Source organism: Hylobates moloch, unplaced genomic scaffold, assembly GCF_009828535.3.
Source record: "Hylobates moloch isolate HMO894 unplaced genomic scaffold, HMol_V3 SCAFFOLD_12, whole genome shotgun sequence".
NCBI lineage: Eukaryota > Metazoa > Chordata > Mammalia > Primates > Hylobatidae > Hylobates > Hylobates moloch.
The window spans coordinates 10981169-11004542 of NW_026652287.1; the positions used below are offsets into that span (position 1 = coordinate 10981169).

Sequence of the window (23374 nt, forward strand, 5' to 3'; positions counted from 1 at the left end):
TCGTTGATACCACAAATGAGGCTGTGAAGAACACTCTTCTTCATGTTGTTGCCCACTGTATCTGTCAGGCTTAATTCCTCACAGTGGAACAATGGAGCCAAGACTTTTGTGTGCATTTGATCATTTTATTTTGATGGGGTCTCACTCTGTTGCCCAGGCTGGAGTGCGGTGGCATGATCTCGGCTCCCTGCAACCTCCACCTCCTGGGTCCAAGCGATTCTCCCACCTCAGCCTCCCAAGTAGCTGGGATTACAGGCGTGCACCACCACACTCGGCTGATTTTTTGTATTTTTAGTAGAGATGGGGTTTTACCATGTTGGCTAGGCTGGCTCGAACTCCTGACCTCAGGTGATCTGCCCTCCTAGGCCTCCCAAAGTGCTGGGATCACAGGCGTGAGCCACCGCGCCAGCCGTGTGCGTTTTAAATACTGATTGCTAATAGGTATTTTTCCTCCTAAAGGTTGCAGCGATTTTTGGCTTCCACTAATGATGCATGAGAGTCCCCCTGCCTCCTGCTCCCTCAAATTGGGTTTCCTCCGCCTTCTAATATTTGCCAACCTGACAGGGGGAAACGGTATCATGGGATAATTCACATTTATCCAGTAAGAAGTGAGGTACAGCGTCTTTTCAGGCATATTGCTTTTTGCTAAGGTTTTACGTCTTCTTGGAGACATTTACTGTGGACGCCAACTATAAGCCCCTTATCGCCCATCTACTGGGTCAAGCAGAGCTGAGACTGACTAGGGCACAGCATCTCTGAAATGCCATGAATACAAGATAGATTTAATTCTTCTCAACTTGTACTATTTTATCAGCCCTTTTTCCTCCCTCAAATGCAGACCAGGGGGGCATCTCCTTAAGTGTTAAACATTTCTGAGGAACCACCTACGTTCTTCTAGTGATAGTAAAAGGACACCTGATCTTATTTCCTTCATTGCAGACCTCATGAGTCAGAAACCTGAGGTTTTAAGAAAAAAATCTAAGAAATCACACTTAAAAGCTGTGGAAGGTCTAGTGGTGACTATAATTTGGCCCAGTTCACAAAAACCTACAAGTTCAGGCTGGGCATGGTGGCTCACATCTGTAATCCCACTACTTTGGGAGGCTGAGGTGGGAGGATTGCTTGAGCCTAGGAGTTTGAGACCAGCCTGGGCAACATAGGGAGACCCCGTCTCTACAGAAAAATTTCTTAAAAATTAGCTGGGCATGGTGGTGTGCTCCTGTAGTCCCAGCTACTCAGGAGGCTGAGGTGGGAGGATCGCTTGAGCCCAGGAAGTCAAGGCTGCAGTGAGCCATGATTGCACCACTGCACTCCAGCCTGAGGTGACAAGAGTGAGACCCTGTCTCAAAAACAAACAAAAAAACCCCTGCTGATCTGAGTGTCTGAGTGGACCACTCCACCCTCCACGGAAGCAGGATGTGCTCCCAACAGAAAGAAAGAATAAAGAGGAGAGGAGAGAGGAGAGCAAGAGAGATGGCGTATCTGTAAGAAAAGTCAGTATATTTATGGTTTGCTTTATAAAAGTTACTATAATACAATGGTACATAGTATTGAATTCACAAAAATATGAACAAATATTTACATCAAGACACACAACGGAAACACTTCTCTTCAAAACAAGTTACATGTGGATGATGGAGTCTACACGCACAAACATCCCTACAACTTATTGGTTCTCTTCTTTGCAGGGGGAGGGAGAGAAAACAAAAAATAGCAGAAACTCCCAACTCTTGAAAAGCAGAGATTTGTTCAATGAAAAATGAGGGAGTTGAAAGAAAAATGACTCAACACATATCTTGATTATTGCAAACCACTCTGGGGCTGGGGCTCCTGGGGAGAGGGAGGTCTAAGTCCCCTTAATGAAGGCCAGCCGAGGTTAACACTGGGCACGATGGCTGGGGGCAAGGTGAGGCCAGGGAGAGGGGCGAGGCAAGGGTCCCTTCCCTGGTCTTCTCGAATCCCCCCACTTCTTTTATGGGAGGGGGACAGAATGGAGACAGCCCCTTGGAGGCTGTACATGTAACTTGAATCAGCCGTCTCTACAAGCTACACATTTCCTCATGTGAAAAATAAATTATTTCCTCAGTTGCACAATCAGGCAAAAAACCGCAAACGGAAGAGAAGTTCGCCGCTGTGCCCAGGTACCCCATCTGTGTCTTGTTGCCACCGATTTCCTTGATCTTGAAACCGGCGGGCACAGTCTCAAATACAGAGGGCCTGGGGGAAAGGAATTAAAAAACAAAACAAAACAAAACACACAACAAAACCACCAACGACAAAAAAGAGAAAAATAACAATTCTTTGTACAGAATTTACATGATAACAAGCTTGACACAAGCTGAGATACCAGAGGCGTCGGCCGCCTGCGTCCGTCCGCAGGGTGCGAGCAGCTCCCTCATGGAGCACGCTCGTCTTGATGAGGACTCCGGGTCACAACAGTCACTTTCCAGAAATTATTTACACGCCTCCTCTGCTTTCTGGGGTACGGGGGGACTTGCTTTTGTCTTTTTTTTGGAAGTACAAAGAAACGAGCAAAAAACGTCTTCCCGCATGTTTCTACAAGAAACAATGTTCCCAAGAGAAAGTCCTTTGCGGCAGCCTCTATATACAGAAGTTGGTTCTGAACTTCAAAAACCTTTTTCCCCTTCGTTTTGATTTTATACACGCACAAGAAAAAAAAAAAAGCCACGGGAATAAATTCTGAAGAGGATGGGAAGGGGGTCAAAAGGAAAAAAAAAAAAAAAACTGTCAAAGACTTAGATCTGAGTTTTAAAATCTTTTCCAAGATTTTCCTTTCTCTGGGAGAAGTAATCTGCTCCCTCCCAAAATAAATATGTCTGGCCTTCTTGGGGTGAGGGGCTGCCGGCAGGGGGATGTGGGGTGTGGGTTGGGGGTGAGTGGGTGAAGCTTATAAGCCAAAAAATGCCACACGCAGATGGTCTGACAACCCGTAATGGCGGGACTGGGGGACCCGCCTGCCCTTGGGAGCCCCCTCCCACCCAGGGTGAAGGCAAGGGCAGAAGAGAGTGGCCGCCCGTGTTCTCAGCGCCCCTCACCTGCATTGGGGCCTCCGAGAGGCTCCCTCATTGCTGGCATCCGAATGAGAAAGTAAACATCGAACCCAAGGTTTAGGGGTGCTGGGGTGTGAGGTGGCAGGGAAAGCCCAGAGTGGAGGCCCCTGCCTGGGACAGCTTAGCTCCACCAGGGTCTACCGGGTCAGTGGTGCCCTAGGCCTCTGGGGAAGGAACAGGCTGGGGCTCAGGTGGGGGAAGGTGTGGGGTCTCCTCACTGTGCCCATGGGCAGTGAGGGGGGCTTTCAGGGCATAGTGTTCTGAGGTCAAGGCCGTGGGGGCCTCCATCCTTCCCACAGCACCTGGCCCTGTGTCCAGGCCCGGGTGGCTTCCAGGACACGGGCCACGCACAGCCACACTGAGGCCTCTGCAGACCCCCCGCGGGGCCCCTCTCTGATTCCACCTTCACATTTCAACGGTTAAATGTCTTTTCTCACAACAAGGAAAAAAATAGAGAAGACAAAACAACGTAGCAGCATTCACAGGAAGAGGCCGAGGGTGACGGTGGGAGAGAGAAGAGACAGAGAAGAGAGAGAGGGGAGGAGAGACGGAGAGAGAAAAGCTGATGCTAGAGTTAAACAGAAATCCTGAAAGGGGCGTTTGTAAAAATGAGAGAGACGTGGGCTGAACGACAGAGAAGCCCTTTCCCGCGGAGGGGCCGGAGCCAGGGGCTCCAGGGGGTAGTGTGGGGCGCCAGGCCCTGAATGGCCGCTGGGTAGAGGACAGCACCTGAAATGGGGGCGGGCGGGGGGGCCGGGCCCCGGGGCCAGGGGCTCCACGCTCGGGAGTCCCAGGGCTACGGCTGACATCCTTCGAGTCTGGTGCCGGGGCCTAGTTGAGGGTTCCCCGGCAGTTCTCGGAGCCACAGAGGCAGGGGATCTTGACGTCCTCGATGGGGAACTTATAGTCATAGGTAATCTCCTCATTGACGTTGATGTGCTGCTTCGAGTAGATGACTATCTTCTTCTGAGACTCCACCGTGATCACCTTGGCATAGCAGTTGGGCTGCAGGCAAGGTGGGGTGGAGAGTGAGCCCCCGGCCCCCCAGGGTCCCCCACCACTGCAGACCCCTCAAACCCAACCAGGCCTGTGCTTAAAGCCTGACATTGCCACGTGACTCCCAGCCCACTGCTCTGCTCTGGACCTTGGCTCCCCCCACCCCCGGGGTGACCCCTTGCCTCTGATATTAAGTAATGATGATAAAAATTATTTCCCAGGCCTTTCATTTCCATTCATAGTGCAAGTGCCTCCCAAATATATGTCTATTTTTAGCTCAGGTCTCACTTCCGAGCTCTAGACAAAGGGTCAGCAAACTATAGCCCCTAGCTGCCTGTTTTTATAAATAAAGTTTTACTGGCACATAGCCATATCCATTCTCCCATGCATTTGCATATAATTTGTGGCTGCTTTTGTTACAATAGCCAAGTTCAATAGTTGCCATAGAGATCATCTGAGCCACCAAGCCAAAAATATTTATTATCTGGCCCTTTACAGAAAAGGTAAAGGCCTCCAAGCCCATAAATGCAACTACCTGCTGTCTGCCAGTGGCAGCCCTGGGACCATCTTTGACTTAGCTCACACCTAAAGCATGATCTGCTCCTGCTCTGGGCAGCCACTGCACCATGCACCCAGGCCCCAGAGCATCTGCCTCCCTGCCTCCTTCAGTCCAGATCTGGTCCCAGCCAGGGCCGGTGAGTTCAGTCCCCGAAGGACCTCTTGGTTGTATCTACTGCTCTCCACTTCTGGGGCCACCAGCCACGCTCAGGCCCCTATCACGGCTCACCCGCCTGCTACAGCCCCTTCTGCCACTCTCACCCCTGAAAAATCCACTCCTGCCCCAGCAGCCAGGGAAGTGTTTCCAAAGGGATAGCAGAACCTGTCACCTGATGGCTCTAACCTTCCAGAGACCTTGGCTCTCAGAGAAACTTAGTTCCTCAGCTTGGCCACCCTCAGCCCTGCCCACGCCGTCCTCTTACCCTACCCCACGCCCACTGCCTCCCTTGCTATCTCTCAAACAGGTGTTCTCCCCACTGCCCCAGTTCCCCTTGCCCCAGCACCGCATCCCCTGGTCAATTCCCTCTCACCCCTCAGATCTCCCCGGATATTCACAGGAAAGTCCCTACCACCCAGGCAAGGATCAAGTCACAACCAAGAGAGCCAGCAGGCACTGAGGACTGGCCTGGCCAGCACTCAAAGGGCCCACGTGCAGTGAGCCACCTATGTGGCCCTCCCAACAACCTACAAGGAGGGACTGTTATTGTCTCTGTTTTACAGACAACGAAACTGAGGCACAGAGACATTAAGTAAATCACTAAGCTGCGATGCCAAGACTTGAACCCAAAGTCAGGGGCATCCACCCCGGAACATGCCTGCCTCCTGCTCACAGCTTTCTGTGCTCATCCTTCAGCACTCAAATCCCTGTTATCAGTGTCCCTCCCCTCTAGGCCTGTACCACCCATTACGGTCGTCACAAGCTAATTAAGTTTAAATTCATCAAAATGAAATGAAATTGAAAACTCAGGTCCCCAGATGCACTGGGCACATTTCCAGTGCTCGACACCACACATGTGGCTAACCCACAGTACAAATGCACCCAGTGCACCTCCCCCTTGCAGAAAGTTCTAGTGGACAGCTCGGCCTGAGCAGGACTGAGCCTGACCAATGAAGGCACAGAGAAAAGGCTAACACAGAGAAATAACTCCCTAATTACCAATGAACTGAACCAACCACTTCTTTTGAGTCCTCTACATGCCACAGAAGTCTCACTATGCCCATTTGACAGATGAGAAACTGAAGCTCAGAGGAGTAGAGCTCCTGGTAAAAGACCTCACATGTCCTCCTCTCCCTATAACCCTTGGCTGACCTGAGCTTGGGAAGGAGGCTGAACTGATTCCCGTGCTGGGGCTTCCAGGCCCTCCTGGCACAGAAGCAGGGCCAGGGGCCACCCCCTGCTGGGCACTCACGTTGCAGCTGTGGTTGATGAAGCGCGCGAAGTTGCCGCACTTGGTGGCATCGATGATGGTGTCGTGGTCCACCCGGAACATGTAGCTGCTCCCGATGCCCTCGTCCTCGTAACGCTTCTCCCGCATGTCTGCGATCACCTGTCCACAAAAGGGTGTCAGTCTGGCTGGGCCGGCCCCATGCCCACCCCCATGCCCATCCTGCTGGGCAGTGCCTACCTGACGGATATTCTGGCCCACGTACTCGATGACCATCTCGTCAGCCGCGATGGGCTCCATGGCGAACAAGCCCCAGTCGTGAATGTGGCTCTTGCAGAACTTGAGCTTTTTCTTCCGGAACTGCGGGAGGGAAGAGGGGGGAGAGGTGAGCCAGCCCCGGTCTCAGGTCCTGCTGCCACCGCGGCGATCTGGGTGAAGCCTGGCCTCACCTTGAGCTGGTTGAACTTGAGCAGGTCGCTGTCACAGCTGCCAGTGAAGGAGGACAGCAGGCGGCGCTGCTCCGAACGCCGCTCCGAGCCTGCCCGCGTGGAGGCGTGGGGCTGTGCTGGGATGCTCATGCCCTGCAGTGGACAGTGTGCGGGGCTCAGCGGGGCTGGCCGCGTCCTCGGCAGTCCCACCCTTGGCTCTGGATCTCTGTCATCCCCAGTGTCCTGGGCTCCTTGCTCTGGGCTTCTCCATACCTGTCTGTCCCTAACTGTCACCGCTTCCCTGCCTCCTCCATCCCATCAGTATCTAAGCGTGCTCAAGCTCCTTCTATCTTCAAAACGACGAGACTCACTCTTGCCTGGCGCTGTCTTTTCCCCATTTCAGCCGATAGTTTTGTCTACCCTGACCCCCCTCCTTGGCTCTCACCCAGACCCCTCTGACCCCCCAAGCGTTCGAAATCAGGGATCCTTCCGAAACCCTTGTGTCACGTCCTGCTCTTGGCCTCCCTGGGCCTCTGCCCCAGCCATTAACCTTTGGAGCATCCCAGGCCTCTGCCCCATGTGCCCTCCTAGGTGAGGTCACCCTGCTGTGACCTTCAGTCACCACTTCTCTCCTGGCGATACCTACACTTAGGTCTCCGGGCCGGAGATCCCCATCCTAAGCTCCGCCATACCCATGTGCTCACCAAGACCTCTCTGCCTGGGTGTTTTCAGAACCTGCAGAACTCAAGCTGCCTCGTGGTGATAGCATATCGGCCTCCCCATCTCAGGCCTGGTGTCCAGCTTCCCAGCACCCCCAACCCCAGCCAAACCCTGGGCTGTCACCCCCCGCCCATCCCTGTCTCCTGTACCCAGGCCAGCCCTGGTCCTGTGCATCCCACTTCCTCATATTCTTCCACAGGCATCCACCTCTCCTCACGGCCCAGCTAAGTCCAGCACGTCCGCACGTCCGGTCTGGAAACTGCAGCAACCCGAACACAGTCTGCCCTCAGGACCCCTGCACCAGCTCCTGTCACAACCTCCCTCTGCTGCCTGTCACCCCAGGAGACAGGTCACTCACCATCACAGTACCCCCCGACCCTGGTGGCCTGTGCTGTGTCTCCCACAAGTGGCCTCTCCCCTCCCTTCCTCATACCATGGAGTTCCCCGCTGCCTCAGGGCCTTTGCACTGCTGCTGCCCTAGGGAGGCCTGCTAGGGTCAGTGAGCCCCTCTCCGGTTTTAACTTTTTATGGAAGTCACTTTTTCACTTCTCTGTGGTCTCTCTGGCATCCGCATGGTGCCATGCCGCACTTCGCTTGGGTCTGACCCACTCTGACTCCCATTTGACTTGGTAATCCCTAACCCCTCTCCTGTTTTCTGAATCGCGTTTTCCCTGCCTGGAATTATGTGCTTCTTTCTTCACTTGATTATTTCTCACGAGGCCCCATTAAAATATAAATTCCAGCCAGGTACCGTGGCTCACGCCTATAATCCCAGCACTTCGGGAGGCTGAGGTGGGAGGATCGCTTGAGCCCAGGAGTTCCAGATCAGCCTGGGCTACATAGTGAGACCCCATCTCAATTTTTTTTAACTTAAAAATAAAAATAAATAATTAAATTCCATGAGGAAAAGGATTCAGTTTTGTTCACTGCTATAGACCCAGAACAGTGCCTGGTACACGGCATGTACTCAATAGATATTTGCTGGATTAAAAAAGAATGAATGAGGCTGTGCAGTGTGGCTCATGTTTATAATCCCAGCAGTTTGGGAGACCAAGGCAGGCGAATTACTTGAGGTCAGGAGTTCGAGACCAACCTGGTCAACATGGCGAAATCCCATCTCTACTAAAAATATAAAAAATTAGCCGGGCACAGTGGTGGGCACCTGTAATCCCAGCTGCTTGGGAGGCTGAGGCAGGAGAATCATTTGAACCCAGGAGGCAGAGGCTGCAGTGAGCTGAGATCGTGCCACTGCACTCCAGCCTGTGTGACAGAGCAAGGCTTTGTCCCAAAAAAACCAAAACAAACAAACAAAAAGCCAAGCAAAAAACAAACAAAAAATGAATGAACCTCGTGGAAATACAGCTCCATCACATCCCTGATTAAATCCTTGGGAGGTGCCCCAGGGCCCATGGGACTAAGGCAGATTCCCTCCTTCTCCTAGGCCCTGCCCACCCCCCTCTGCCCCTTCCACTTGCACCCTGTGTGCCAGCCCCTCTGGCCTCACAACTCCTCCCTCTGCCTGGCACCCCTCCACGAGTGCCCTGGATCCCCGTGGCCAAGCCCAGCAGGCTCTGATGTGTCCAGAAGCCCTGGCAGTACCTGGGTGTCTGCGGGGGGCTCATCAGTGCTGGCACGGCTGCTGTTGAGGTATCTGAGCTTGTCCTTCTTGTCGATGGTATAGAAGCCCTCGCTGCGGGCACAGCCCGTCACGTGCTCGCGGATGCCATCGTCCCGTTTCTTTTTCTTAGCTGAAGAGAGGCTGGTGGGTGGGTGTGGGTCAAGGGCCACATGGACATTCTCAGAGAGCCCCTCCTGGTCCCTTCATAGACTGGTCCCGCCCATCCTCAGACCACCCTCTGGGGACAGCAATGTCCAGTTCTACTGCCCACTCCCATGCCACCTCCACGTGGCTGCCCGCTGACCAACCCCGCTGATGGTCGATACCTAGTTGCATGGCTCTAGGTGTCTTTTTTTGAGACAGGGTCTCCTGTTGCCCAGGCTCGAGTGCAGTGGTGCAATCTCAGCTTACTGCAGCCTCAGCCTTCTGAGCAGCCGGGACTACAGGCGTGCGCCACCACACCCAGCTAATTTCTGGATTTTTTTGTAGAGATAGGGTTTTGCTACGTTTCCTAGGCTGGCCTCGACCTCCAGAGATCAAGTGATCCATCCACCTCAGCCACCCAAAGTGCTGGGTGTGTTAACAACTTTCTGCTCAGTTTCCCACCTATAAATTGTGGTGACAGTGATGCCGCTCTGGAAGTAATGAAATATGCTTATGGTCCTTAGCAGAGTCTTGTTTTTTTTTTTTTTTGAGACAGAGTCTTGCTCTGTCACCCAGGCTGGAGTGCAGTGGTGCGATCTTGGCTCACTGCAACCTGTGCCTCCCGGGTTCAAGCAATTCTCCTGCCTCAGCCTCCAGAGTAGCTGGAATTATAGGCATGTGCTACCACACCCGGCTAATTTTTGTATTTTTAGTACAGATGGGGTTTTGCCATGTTGGCCGGGCTGGTCTCAAACTTCTGGCCTTGAGTGATCGGTCCGCCTCAGCCTCCCATAGTGCTGGGATTACAGCCGTGAGCCATGGTGCCTGGCACTGAGCAGAGCTCTTGACACAAACTGAGTGCTCACGAATCAGTCTAATACAACAGGGATAATGAGAGGTCTAGCCTCACAGGCCTATGCGAACAGCCAAGCCTTATGAAAGCCTGGTGGTGAAGAGCCTGGACTCTAGAGCCAGGTTTGCCTGGGTTCAAATCTCAACTCTGCCACCTGTAGCTGTCTTTGGACAGGTCACTGAACCTTTCTGAGCCTTAGCTTCTTCATATGTAAAATGGGAATCATAGCCCCTATCTCACCAGGCTACTGGGATTACCGGAGGTTATGAAAGGGACAGGACAAGGAGGCTCTCAGCCTTTGTGTGCTGTTAAGCTGCACGGCACTGCTGTTACATGTGACCCCGAGACCTGCTAACTCTGGGGGTGAGATGGGCCTGGCGCAGAGGGAGACCTTAAAATGTGCCAATGATTCACTCGGGAGCCTGGCATGGTGCTGGGACATAAACCCCGCTTGGGAAGTAACGGTGGTGCATGCTGTCACCTTCATGGGCACCGTGGGCTGCTACAGACTGGGAGGTGGGGCCCAGAGAGGTGAGTGGGGACTTCCTGCAACCCAGAAGGTGCAGAGCCCCCCATGCCGGCAGGATATAGGGATGGTAGACCCAGAGCGTGTCGTTAAGCCAGTCCATGCCATTGTCCTGCTGTAGCAGTCGCTCGTAGGTGACACACAGGAAGCGGATGTCCTCCTCATCGATGCCACCGTTCCAGATGTCATACAGGATGGTCATCTCCTCAAACTCCGAGCGGGGCCGGAAGAGGGGCTGGGGTGGCGAGAGTTCGGGAGAGCCCGCAGGTGGCACCAGGTCCTCATGGCGCTTCTTTGGTGGCCGGCGCCACGGCCCCCGGCTCTTGGCCAACTCCATGTACTCCTCAGTGACCTCATCGCGCCCACGGGGGCCCGGAGGGATGGCCTCAGAGGGCCACTGGTTGTCTAGCTCCTTAAAGGGCAGCTTGGTGGGCTCTACAGGTGGGGGAGGTGGGGGTGGGGGTGGCTGGGGGGGAAGGGGTGGTGGAGGGGCTGGGATCCCCGCGTTCCGGAAGTCCAGGGTCACCGTCCGGGGGTCATGGGTGCTGGGGAAGACAGGGGTCTGTGGCTGGCCCGGCAGGAGCAGGAGTTCCCTTCCAAGGGCGGCCCCTGCTGGTGGCCGGACCAAGGGCCCATCCAAGGAGAGCACAGATGGTGGGGATCGCCGGGGCCGGCCCGGCTTCCTCTTCATTGGGGGTGGGCAAGGGGCCAGGGGGGTGGGCAGCAGGGGCGGCAGCGGGGTGGGGGCACGAGCCTGGGCCCGCAAGACGGCGGGCAATGCCAAGGGCAAGGGCAGGGGAAGGGGCAGAGGGAGGGGCAGACCCGTCTCCAGGAGCACCGGGGAGGCCAGGGGCCCGGAGCGTTCATCACGTCGGCCAGTGGGGAGCGGGCAGACAGGCAGGAGCAAAGGCCCACTGGGCTCGGAGAAGGTGGGTGTGAAGCTGAAGTCCCGGCCAGGTGTCCGAGGGAGGCCCCCGCTGCTCAAGCTAGGGGACGGGGCTGGGTAGGAGAAGGGGCTGCCGGGCACTTGCGGAGAGCTCAGGGACAGGCCACTGCTGCCCCCTGATAGCGGGGGCTCCCCGCCTGGTGTGGCTGGCACTGTCTCTGTGCTCTGCGACTTGGCCAGGCTGCCACAGAGGCCTGGAGTATGCGGGGGGTGGTCCTCGGCAGCGGGCTCCGGAGGGAGAGATGGGTGTGAGGCGTCTGTGGTCTCAGGCTCCGGCGGGGGGCTGGGTGGCCGGGGCGGTCGTGGGGGCGGCAATGGTGGTTGCAGGGGCAAGGGGAGCATCGTAGGCGGCTCCGGCTCCACTTCCAGGTCATGCTCTGCAGAGAGGTGGGCGAACACGAGACGTTTACCATTCAATCCAAACGTCTCTCAGTGCCTTATTTTGTGCTCCATACCTGGCAGGCTCACAGCCCTGAGTCTGAGCACGGGACCTGCCCTTCTCCAGTTAAACCCCTCAAGGACTCCTCAGCATCCCACCCAGTGTCAGGCACACAGTATGTGCTTTATCAGTGTTGCTAGGCTAAATCACAGATGCAGGAGACATGTATTCCAGCCTTTCACGCTACGTCTTCAGAACAAAGTCCCTGTGGCCCAAGAAAATCTGCTCTATGACTGAATAAAATTTAACAAGTCTCTTTTCTGCAGGACTTGTCAGAGCCTTCAAGGATTTTTTTCCTAGCACTTATCTCCACTGTCACAGGATACACTTCTTAATTTTTTAACGAATTTATTTATTTTTTTATTTTTGAGACGGGTGGAATGCAGTGGCATGATCACAGTCACTGCAGCCTAGACCGCCAGGGCTCAAGGGATCCTCCTGCCTAAAGCTCCTGAGTAGCTGGGACTACAGGAATGTGCCACCATGCCCAGCTAATCTTTAAATGTTTTGTAGAGATGGGCTCTATGTTCCCTAGGCTGGTCTTGAACTCCTGGCCTCAAGTGATCCACCAGCCTTGGCCTCCCAAAGTGCTGGAATTACAGATGTGAGCCACCATGCCTGGCCATAGAATACATTTTTTTCATTTTCTATTTTTATATTATTTTATTTTTATTTTTATTTTTGAGACAGTCTCACTCTGTCGCCCAGGCTGGAGTGCAATGGCGCGATCTTGGCTCACTGCAACCTCTGCCTCCCAGGTTCAAGTAATTCTCCTTCCTCAGCCTCCCGGAGCCACTGGAATTACAGGCACGTGCCACCATGCCCTGCTAATTTTTTGTAGTTTTAGTAGAGATGGGGTTTCGTCATGTTGGACTGGCTGGTCTCAAACTCCTGACCTCAGTTATCTGCCTACCTCGGCTTCCCACAGTGCTGGGATTACAGGTGTGAGCCACTGCGCCTGGCACATTTCTTTTTCTTTCTTTTTTTTTTTTTTTTTTTTTAAGACAGTCTCACTCTATCGCTCAGGCTGGAGTGCAGTGTGGCACGAGCTCAGCTCACTGCAACCTCTACCACCTGGGTTCAAGCAATTCTCCTGCCTCAGCCTCCCAAGTAGCTGGGATTACAGGAGCCTGCCACCTGTTTTTCATTTTCTAATTGATCTGTTGTCATCTGTTCCCCTGCTCCGTGGGAGCAGATATTTTTGTCTGTTTGGTCCACTGTTGCATTGCTACTGCCTAAAATAATAGCGGGGACACAACAGAAGCTTAATATTGAGTCAATGTTCAAAGACTGTAGTTAATGGTGGAATAAACAAAACAAAATACATTACATTAAACAAAACACAGTTGTCCCTCAATACACACGGGGCATTGGTTCCAGCGCTCCCTGGTATACCAAAATCTGCCCATACTCAAAGCTTGTAGTCTGCCTTGCAGAATCCATGTATAGGCGGTCGCCCTCCATATACGTGGGTTTCGCATCCCACCGGTCTTTTCCGTCCATATTTGGTTGAAAACTGCGTGGTGGCTCACAGCTATAATCCCAGCACTTTGCGAGGCCGAGGCGGGCGGATCACGAGGTCAGGAGATTGAGACCATCCTGGCTAACACAGTGAAACCCCGTCTCTACTAAAAATACAAAAAATTAGCCGGGCGTGGTGGCGGGCGCCTGTAGTCCCAGCTACTCGGGAGGCTGAGGCAGGAGAATGGCGTGAACTCCGGGGGGCGGAGCCTGCAGTGAGCCGAGATTGCACCACTGCACTCCAGCCTGGGCGACAGCGAGACTCTGTCTCAAAAAACAAAACAAACAAACAAAAAAAACTGCGTGTCAGTGGGCCCTAGCCAGGTCTTCAATGTACAGGGGCAGCTGTAATCCTTTCCTGAGGGACTTATTAAAGGTAGGTGCTAGGCTGGGCATGGTGGCTCACGCCGGTAATCCCAGCAATCTGGGAGGCCAAGGCGGGCGGATCACAAGGTCAGGAGATTGAGACCATCCTGGCTAACGCGGTGAAACCTCATCTCTACTAAAAATACAAAAAATTAGCCAGGCGTGGTGGCGGGCGCCTGTAGTCCCAGCTACTCAGGAGGCTGAGGCAGGAGAATGGTGTGAACCCAGGAGGCAGAGCTTGCAGTGAGCTGAGATCGCGCCACTGCACTCCAGCCTGGGTGACAGAGCGAGACTATGTCTCAAAAAAAAAAAAAAAAAGAGGTAGGTGCTAACCACATGCAGCTATGTAAGCCAAAATAAATTGAACACTATTAAAAATTCCATTCCACTGTGCCACTGGCCATGTTTCAAGACTTCGGTTGCAACATTGTGTCTGAAGACTACAGTGCTGGACAGCACAGCCCGAGAACGCTGCCATCACTGTGAAAAGTTCTACTGGCCATGCAGTTAGAGCCTCTCATATGCTCGGTGCCGCGTCATCACAATGCCGGAGGGGGCAACGCCTGCAGCCCTCACCTGGCCCAGCACCCCAGGGCCTCCCCCACCCACTTGTCACTAAAGTGACCATGGACACCCATCCTCCTTTTGGGGAGCATCTCATGGGACTGATGGTCCAAGGATCAAGCCACCAGGGAAACGCTGGCAGTGAGGACTGAAAAATAGCAGTAGTTCCCCTTTGGGTTGATCCATGCAGTGCCAGGCTCAGTGCTGGCACCCAACACCTCATCTCACTCGAGGGAGGCACAACCGGCTGATCTTGTTTTACAGGGGAAACTGAGGCTGGGGACGGTCAGCGACCTACCCCAGGAAGCCCGGGCTGATTCTAACAGTGAGGACTTCATGCCTCCCTCTCACCACCCTCCCAGGGGGTTGCAGGTGTTACCTGGAGTTCGCTCAGGGGACAATGGGGGTCGGGCCTCCATCTCCCTGGCAGGGGGCTCTGGAGACAGCAACATGGCCCCTTCCTGGCTCAGGCCTGGTTCCTCGGGGGGCTCCCTGGAATCCGCTGGCTCTTCAACACCCACAGGCAAGGGGGGCTCATCCAGCATGGGGGGCTGCTTCTCAGGGGCCGCAGCCTCAGTCACGACGTCCACCTCCTCTTCCATGCCCAATGAGTCCACTGCCGGCGCCCCCAGGGCCAGAGCTGCTTCCTCCCCATCCTGCTCATAGTCCTCGGGGCCTGCAGAAGCCATGCTTTCCTCGGCCACCATCGCCTCCTCCTCCTCTTCTTCTTCCTCCTCTTCCCTGGCCACTACCTCCTCTTCATCCTCTGAGGATGAGGGCGAGGACTGGGAGCTTGACTCAAACTCAGAAGACTCGGAACTCTCACTGGATGACGTGGCTTCGGCCTTGGAGGTTACAATGCTCACTGTCTCCTCTGGATGGGGGACACAGACGAGGGGCTGCCTGAGGACCCGCTGTGCCCCAGCCCCACCCAGACCCCTCACCAATGGCCTCAAACTGGTGGCACCCAGGCTGAACACGGCCCTCAGATATGTGTGTGGGGCATGTGTTCACTAGTAGTCTTTTTTTTTTTTTTTTTTTTTTTGAGTTTTGCTCATTGCCCAGACTGGAGTGCAGTGGCATGATCTCGGCTCACTGCAACCTCCACTTCCTGGGTTCAAGCGATTCTCCTGCCTCAGCCTCCCAAGTAGCTGGGATTACAGGCATGCGCCACCACGCCTGGCTAATTTTGTACTTCTAGTAGAGACGGGGTTTCACCATGTTAGCCAGGCTGGTTTCAAACTCCTGACCTCAGGTGATCCACTTGCCTTAGCCTCCCAAAGTGCTGGGATTAAAGGAGTGAGCCACCACACCCGGCCGCTAGTAGTAGCTTTTAAAAATTGAGGTAAAATTAACATAACAGAAAACTGCTTTTTTTTTTTTTTTTTTTTTTTTTTTTTTTTTTTTTTTTTGAGACGGAGTCTCGCTCTGTCACCCAGTCACCCAGGCTGGAGTGCAGTGGGGCAATCTCAGCTCACTGCAAGCTCCACCTCCTGGGTTCAACGCCATTCTCCTGCCTCAGCCTCCCGAGTATAGCTAGGACTACAGGCGCCCGCCACCACGCCCGGCTAATTTTTTGTATTTTTAGTAGAGACGGGGTTTCACCGTGTTAACCAGGATGGTCTCGATCTCTTGACCTCGTGATCCACTTGCCTTGGCCTCTCAAAGTGCGGGGATTACAGGCGTAAGCCACTGCGCCCGGCCAAAAACTGCTCACTTTTTAAAAAAAATTTCATTTATTATTTTTTTTGAGGTGGAGTGTCACTGTCACCCAGGCTGGAGTGCAGGGGCATGATCTCGGCTCACTGCAACCTCTGCCTCCTGGATTCAAGCAATTCTTCTGCCTCAGCCTCCCAAGTAGCTGGGATTACAGGTGCCCACCACCACGCCCGGCTATTTTTTATATTTTTAGTAGAGACAGGGTTTCACCATGTTGGCCAGACTGGTCTCAAACTCCTAACCTCAGGTGATCCACTCACCTAGGCTTCTCAAAGTGTTGGGATTACAGGTGTGAGCTACTGCGCCCGGCCAACTGCTCGTTATAAAGTGATAATTCCAGCAGCATTTAGTAAATCTGTAATGTTGCACAACCACCACCTCGATCTGGTCCCTAAGCATTTTTATCAGTTGAAAAGGAAGCCACGTAGGCTGAGCAAGCCCCCCTGAACACCAGGCTCCCCAGCCCTAAGTACCACAGACCTGCTTTCTATCTCTATGGACGTGCCATTATGTTCATGGCACTCCCTGAAGATGGAACCGTATGCCACCCTGTGTGTTTTAACAAGGTAACGTCTCAAAAGCACAACATTTTGGCTGAAAAGTATTTCTGACAATTGCTCAGGCTCTGCCCCAGGGAAAGAGGGACCCCGGGAGGGCCAGGCGGCCACGGCCTCCCTGCTCACCTTCATCCGAGTCCCCTTCGTCCTTCTCACTCGCCTCTGACAGGGCTGTGTCTTCGTCATCGTTCTCAGACTCGTCCCGGTCATCACTGTCATCATCGTCGTCATCCTGGGGGAGAAGGAAGGGTGGGGACAGGTGAACCAAAGGGTCTGGCCCCTGTCGCCTGGCCCAGCCCCCTGAGGCTTCCTGGCCTGCTAGGCACCTTATCTGATGTGGATGAGGTTGAGGAGGAGGAGAGCTGGCTCCTGGGGACTTCCTCCTCCTCCTCCTCTGCCTCCTCTTCCTCCTCGGTGCTCTCCTGTTCCTCCTCCTTGTCAGAGGCCGAGGACGAGGGTGAGGTGGTTGAGGACCCCGAGGATGATGACGCCGATGAGGACGAAGACGCCGACAACGACTCCTTCTCGTCCTCCTCCCCGCCACTGTCCAGCTCCAGAGGCCGTGCCGGCCGCCGCCGCACACCCACGCCCTTGGGGTCTCGCTTGGCGAGCTCACAGGGGGTGTCTGCCATATCCCGGTCTCGCTCTCGCTCGGACTCTGCAGGAAGGGAGGGAGTCAGAGCTGGGCTGGGGGGATGCGGAAGAAGGGGACCCCAGCACCCAGAGCACCAACCTTCATCTTCCTCATCCACAGAGGTCGAGGGCCGCAGCCGCTTCTGGTCGCCAGATGAGGTGGTGTCTGGTGGCTCCTTCCTCTTGACCTTGAAGGAGGGCAGGCGAATGGCCCCACGCAGCCCAATGCCCAGGCCCAGGCCCTCGTAGCCCAGGCCCTCGCCCTTGCCCCATGACTCCAGCAGGCACGAGGCGATGCGATCCTTGGGCTTCGGCCTGTCCTCGTCCTTGTGCTCGCCTGACTTCACCGGGGTCAGCGAGGCCTGGGGTGGAGACAGGAGGGGACCGTCAGCACTTCTGGCACCACCAACCCTTGCAGGGAGCCCTCCCTGGGCTACCTGCCTTCCACTCGGCAGTAACAGCCACCACAGGTAACTGCATCCTCCCTACACACCTGGCCACACTATGCCGTTACCCATGAGGCTCTAGAGCACCGTTCTGCCTCATAGATCTCAGTGTCCTCCCCTGTAAAACAGGACTACTGCAGCTGCCTTCCTCACAACAGTGGCCTTTGCACTTCGCAGACAATCCAAAAACTACACCATAGGGACACATCTGCGCAACACCACCTTCACAAGGTAAGATTTACACTATCCCATTTTCTCTTCTCTTTCCATGCATTAAAAACAGGACCTACTGGCTTTATTTCACTGCTCACTAAGGGGTTGCCCCTGTGGTTCTGAAATGCTCTGCCTTCAAAGGGATGCTGTGAGAATTAACAAAACCAGCCACATGAAGAGCTTTGCAAGGTGCAGGGCACATGAGGCCTGGTGGATCTTTTTATTCAAATTGTGAATGGAATAGCTATTAGCTGTTACTATAGGGTCAGTATAATTTGGCTGAACCATAAAGAGCTGTGTATCAGCGATTTCAGACGGTTCATTCTAATTTTACTGCCCAGTTAAACGGATGACAAACAGGCTCTGACAGGTGCTGCTTACCTCTGCGGCAGAAAGCAAGCATTTCCCAAAGTAGGCTCCAGGGGACACTCAAACTCATAACCACGGTGGAGGGAGGGGAGCAGGGGGGAATGGGGTGAAGGGGAGGGATTAAGGGGAGTTTAAAGTATTCAAGAAAAAGTTCTTTCTTATGGAGAAAAGAAGTAATTTTAGATTATTTGTAAGACAGCAAACAGGCAAATAATATGTTAAAAAGGAAAAAAGAGACCAGGCGTGGTGGCTCACACCTGTAATCCTAGCACTTTGGTAGGCTGAAGCAGGTGGATCACTTGAGGTCAGGAGTTCGAGACCAGCCTGGCCAACATGGTGAAACCCCGTCTCTACTAAAAATACAAAAATCAGCCAGGCATGATGGTGGCTGCCTATAGTCCCAGCTACTCAGGACACTGAGGCAGGAGAATCGCTTGAACCCAGGAGATGGAGGCTGCAGAGGGCTGAGATCACGCCACTGCACTCCAGCCAGGGTGACAGAGTGAGACTCCATCTCCAAAAAAAAAAAAAAAAAAAAAAAAAGAAAAGAAAATAGTAAATAGGCCAGGAGCGGTGGCTGATGCATATAATCCCAGCCCGAAAGGCAGAGGATCACTTGAGCCTAGGAGTTCAAGACCAGCCTGGGCAACGTGGGGTGAAACTCTGTCTTTACAGAAAAACACAAAAATTAGCTGAGTGTGGTGGTACATGCCTGTAGTCCCAGCTACTTGGAGGCTGAGGTGGGAGGATCCCTTGAGCACAGGGAGGTTGAGGGTGCAGTGAGCTATGACTGCACCACTACACTCCGGCCTGGACGACACAGTGAGACCCTGTCTCAAAAAAACAAAAAAGGAAAAAAGTGGTCCAAGCCAAGACAGGGCCCCGTGTGAAAGGCGGCATGAGGGGAGGTGAGGGGAGTCAAGTTCAAAGGGAGTCACAGCTGCGAGCTGTCTGCGATGGGGATGGTCTGCACCAGCTGTCCTGTGTACGGCCACTAGGCACCTGTGGCTCCTGAGCACTTGAAATGTGGCATGTACAAAGGAGTTTTTAATTTTACTGTTTTAATTAAGTTAATTTACACATTTATTTTCAGACATGGGCTCTTGCTATACTGCTCAAGCTGGTCTTGAACTCCTAGGCTCAAGCAATCCTCCCACCTCAGCCTCCCAAAGTGCTGGGATTAAAGGCGTAAGCCACCATGCCTGCCCGTTAATTTAAATTCAAAGAGCCACGTGCATCTAGTGGCTGCTGAAGTGGAACACAGTTTGCGGAACTTTGAAAGTGGCCACCTGAACTGGAGCTCCCATACTGGGGTCCACGGCAGCGTTTCCAGTTAACAGTCTCAGGGAAAGAGGAGGTGCCTGGCTGGGGTCCTGCCCCCCTCCACAGCCACCCTGCGGAGCCCTGCACCCACCCACCCACCTTGGCCATCCGCTCCTTCTTGTCCCACCACTCGTCGAAGGCCCGGAAAGCCACCACTTCCACCATCTTGCGGTTCAGGTCACGCTTCATGATGGCCTTGAGTTCTTTGAGGACCACCAGCAGGACGCCATCCACCGTGGCTTTGTGCGGGTCCTCCTGGCGTGGCATGTAGCCTGGTGGAGGCACTGACGGGTCAAACTTGGGCAGTGGTGGCCAGTGCTGCCCGCGGCCTGGGCCGGAGTTGCTCAGGGAGAAGGGGCCCCGGTAGGGCGGCAGGTTGACAAACTGGAGCCCAGCTGAGGCAGCGGCAGCCGCAGCGGCCATGAAGGGTGGGTAGGGGCAGGCGCCCTGGCCCGTCATCAGCCGGCTGAGCACCTGCGTTTGCATCTGGAAGGACATGGGCATGCCGCCCCACTGGCCACCCAGCACGTGGCTCATGTCCACCTGCATCACAGGGAACAGGCCCGGCGGAAAGGGGGGCAGTGGTGGCAGAATGGGTGGGGGCGGGACTCCAGGTGGCGCTGGCAAGGGTGGTGGGGGCACTGTCACAGCAGGGTGGGCTGGAGGGGGTGGGGGCGGCGGTGGGGGCAGCGGTGGGGGCATAGGGAAGCCAGGCTGCGGTGGGGGTGGTGGTGGTGGTGGTGGGGGCAGCGGGGGGAAGCCAGGTGGTGGGGGCAGCGGCAGGGTTGGGGCCAGCACAGAAGGGGCTGCCACGGCTGCCGCTCCTGGGGTCACCACCATGGGCTTGGGGCAGTCGGAGCTGGTGATGGGGGCCGAGGGCATCTCGTCATCCGAGATCTCCATGTCCTCGCCTGAGGACTGCTGGCCCTGAAGAGAGAGCAGGGAGAGACAGTGAGGTGAGTTTGGAAGGCCAAGCGGCTCTCGGAGTCCCCTCTGCAAGACTAGTGATCAGTGGCACTCCCAGCTGTGTGACCCAGTGCAAGCCATTCAGCCTCTCCAAGCCTCAGCTTCTTCATTTGCAAAATGGGCATCATAGTCCCTGCCTCGTGGAGTTACCACTAGAATTCATTCATTCATTCCAATTCAACAAACATTTGCTCAGTACCTGTGTGCCAGGCACTGGTCTAGGTGCTGGGGACACAGAGGTGAAGAGGCAGACAAACATCTTACTCTTGTGGAGTGGAGCCAGCAGGAAGAGGCAAAGGATGATGAGGGTGAAGATGGGAAACGTGAGGGAGAGAAAGAAGGCAGGGAGAGGGGTGGGGCACAGAGGATGAAACTGTTGCAATTTCAGAGATTCTGTTGCAACTTGTATGCAGAAATAGTTGCCACTTCCATAGTGTCTCTTATGTGCCAGGGCCTTTCTAAACGCTCCACATTTATTAACTCAGCTAATCCTCAGAACAGCCCTATTTTCAACTCCATTTTTGCCCTACGAGAAAAGTAGGGCACAGAGAATATAAGTAACCTGCCCTTGGCCACACAGCCAAGAAGAGATGGAGCCGGGATTTGAACCAGGAAGTGGTTCTGCAGCCTGTGCTCTCAGTCAGTCTGCTGTCCTCACTCTGCGGCAGACGGCCAGGCAGGAAAGGTGACATTGGAGCGGGGATTTAGCAGTACTAAGGCCCATAAACAGGAAGTGTGTTGTTATTTATTTTTCCTTGATTACTCTTTTCACCTAGTCTCGTGACTGCACAATCAGTATGGGCCCGCGTGGGGCTAAGCGCTGCAGACGGCTGTCTCATTTTTTATCCGAAAGATAACCTCACAGGGCGGGGGGCTCTGCTCCGACCCCATTTGACAGTTAGTAAACATACTCAGAGCCTCAGCCGTGGCGCCGCGGCACAGCCAGTCAGAAGGAGGGCTGGAGCCCAGGACCTGCCCAGTGCGGGGCTGCAGCTGGGATCCAGGGCGGTGGTGAGGGGTGAATGTGGGAGGTGTCAAGGATGGGCGTGGGGCTTTAGAGAGCTGAGTGGACAGGCCTGGAATTGGGGTGGGGGGACCTTTGAAGGCTGAGGGGGAGTGGGGGTGGAGGTGGAGTCTGTGCAAGTTGCAAGATCAGAGGTCAGACTACAGGTGAGGAAGGCCTCAGAGGGAAACTGCAGGTAGGGGGGTAGGACAGAGACTACCCAAACTAAGGTAGCGGCAGGAAGCTCTGGACTTTACCAGGTCCTCTGTGCACACACACACACACGCACGCACGCACACACTCTCCTTCTCAGGATCCCCACGCACATCAAGAAGAGACAGGCGGACTCGGGTGGATCCTCAGAGAGCACTCCCCAGATCAGTCCTGGACAGATCCGAGCACAGCGCGCCGCGGCACGCAGAGGGTTAACCCGGGCCGCCGCCGCCAGCCAATCACAGGGAGGCAGATCCTGCGCTCCAGCCTCTGCCGGCCCTGCCCCTCCCTCCACCCAGCAGTCTCGGGGTGAGAAGCGACAGGAATTTGCTGAGCACTGGGAGCCCAGCAGGCCTGGCGGTGCCTGGAGCATCTTGTGCGGCACCTCACTTAAGCTGAGGTCCTGTGCTGCAGGGACTCTCACAGGCCCATTTGGCAGATGACGAAACTGAGACTCAGAAAGGCAAAAGTGCCTTTTCCAGGGTCACATAACCAGTAAGTGACTTGGCAGGACTCAAGGACTTGAGCCTGAACTTTTAACGACCAGCCACTGTTTGGAAGAAAAGCCCCCCCTGCACCCCCGGCTGGCCCCGCCTGCGCCGCTCCCCCACCTCAACCTCAGCCTAGGCTGGGACGGGGTCCAGCTCCCCGCACTGCGCTCGGCCGCAGAAAGCCTAGGCGCTATTCCCCGGCGCCAGCAGGGGGCGTCCGCGGGCCGGCCCGGAGCTTCCCGGCACTCGGCGGCCCCCTGCGCTGGCGGCCGGGCAGTCCCAGACCCCTGCTCCCGGGGCCTCAGCCTGCCTTTCGCTCCAGCCACTCCGGGCCTCTCAGCCCTGGACCGTGGTCAGCATGGTAAACACTCCTCACCCCACGCAGCCTAGGCGGAGCGGAGGAGAAGGGTGCCAGGGCCGGCGGCCCCCCTACAGCTGCACACCTGTCAACGCCCCCTGCCAAGGCCCCCTGCCTGGACCCCTTGATGCCAGAAACCACTTCCCTAGAACTGCTTGGAGGCCCCCTGGAGCCCCAGCCACCTGCAGCACCCTCCCAGGCAAGCCAAGTTCCTCTCGTTCCTCCCTGAGGCAGCCAGACCGGCCTAATCAAAGGGCCCAAGACGGGGGCAGTCCTCCTCCCCTCTGCCCACAGGGACACAGAGCTCTGTCTAAGCCGCTGACTGCCCATGCCCACCGGGGCTACGGCTCCAAGGCAGGTGCCTGGACCGAGAAGGAGGAGTGGAGCCAAGGAAGATGACCCAACACCCTCCCAGGGGAACCTGGCACGTGGCACCCTCACCCCAATCCCTGGGCGGGACTTCCTGAGGCTGGAGGTTTAGGCAAGGAGACCCCATGACCTGAGGAGAGGGTGGGGGATGGTCAACTTTGCCTGTTTCTGGCTACATAGCACCCCACCCCCACCCCAAGTTAGCTCTTAACTCCTTCATCCCTGGAGCCAGTGGGAGAAGGGAAACTTCAGCACCCTCCCTGTCTGCCATGGTTTCCCCCTCTTCAGAGGGCACCAGGCTCTAGGAGACAGTGCTCCGGGCTTCACCCCCCTTTAGCCCAGCACAGAATTCTGGCCAATCTCTCTCCTCCCCTCTGCCTGAGCGCCAGGACTCTCCCTGATCTTTGCCAAGCCACACAACAGACAAGGGGACCAGGAGCCATCCCCACAGCTCATACTCTCTGAACTCTCAGCAAACTCCTACCAAAGAGGCTCAGGCCAGAATTTCTCCCTAGGAAAAGCTGACTTCTTACCTAACAAGGAGAGCATCAGAACTAGGCCATGCTTTCCTTCTCTCCA

The 23374-nt window shown here is 55.1% G+C and overlaps 1 protein-coding gene across 3 annotated transcripts in view; it reads right to left on the reverse strand.

Annotated features, from left to right (window-relative positions):
• Positions 1-1479: 1479 nt before the first annotated feature.
• SETD1B (SET domain containing 1B, histone lysine methyltransferase) overlaps positions 1480-23374 on the reverse strand; it is a 31873-nt gene continuing 9978 nt past the window's right edge. For all 3 annotated transcript variants that reach the window (XM_058424732.1, XM_058424733.1, XM_032168463.2), the window contains 11 exons: positions 19495-20322; positions 17145-17406; positions 16738-17069; positions 16538-16643; positions 14515-15009; positions 10363-11622; positions 8758-8924; positions 6460-6591; positions 6251-6370; positions 6035-6172; positions 1480-4076 (listed from right to left, as the gene is read on the reverse strand). In XM_058424732.1, the coding sequence (XP_058280715.1) occupies positions 3903-4076; positions 6035-6172; positions 6251-6370; positions 6460-6591; positions 8758-8924; positions 10363-11622; positions 14515-15009; positions 16538-16643; positions 16738-17069; positions 17145-17406; positions 19495-20322 (4014 nt within the window). In that variant the 3' untranslated portion in view covers positions 1480-3902. The remainder of the gene's footprint in view (positions 4077-6034; positions 6173-6250; positions 6371-6459; positions 6592-8757; positions 8925-10362; positions 11623-14514; positions 15010-16537; positions 16644-16737; positions 17070-17144; positions 17407-19494; positions 20323-23374) is intronic.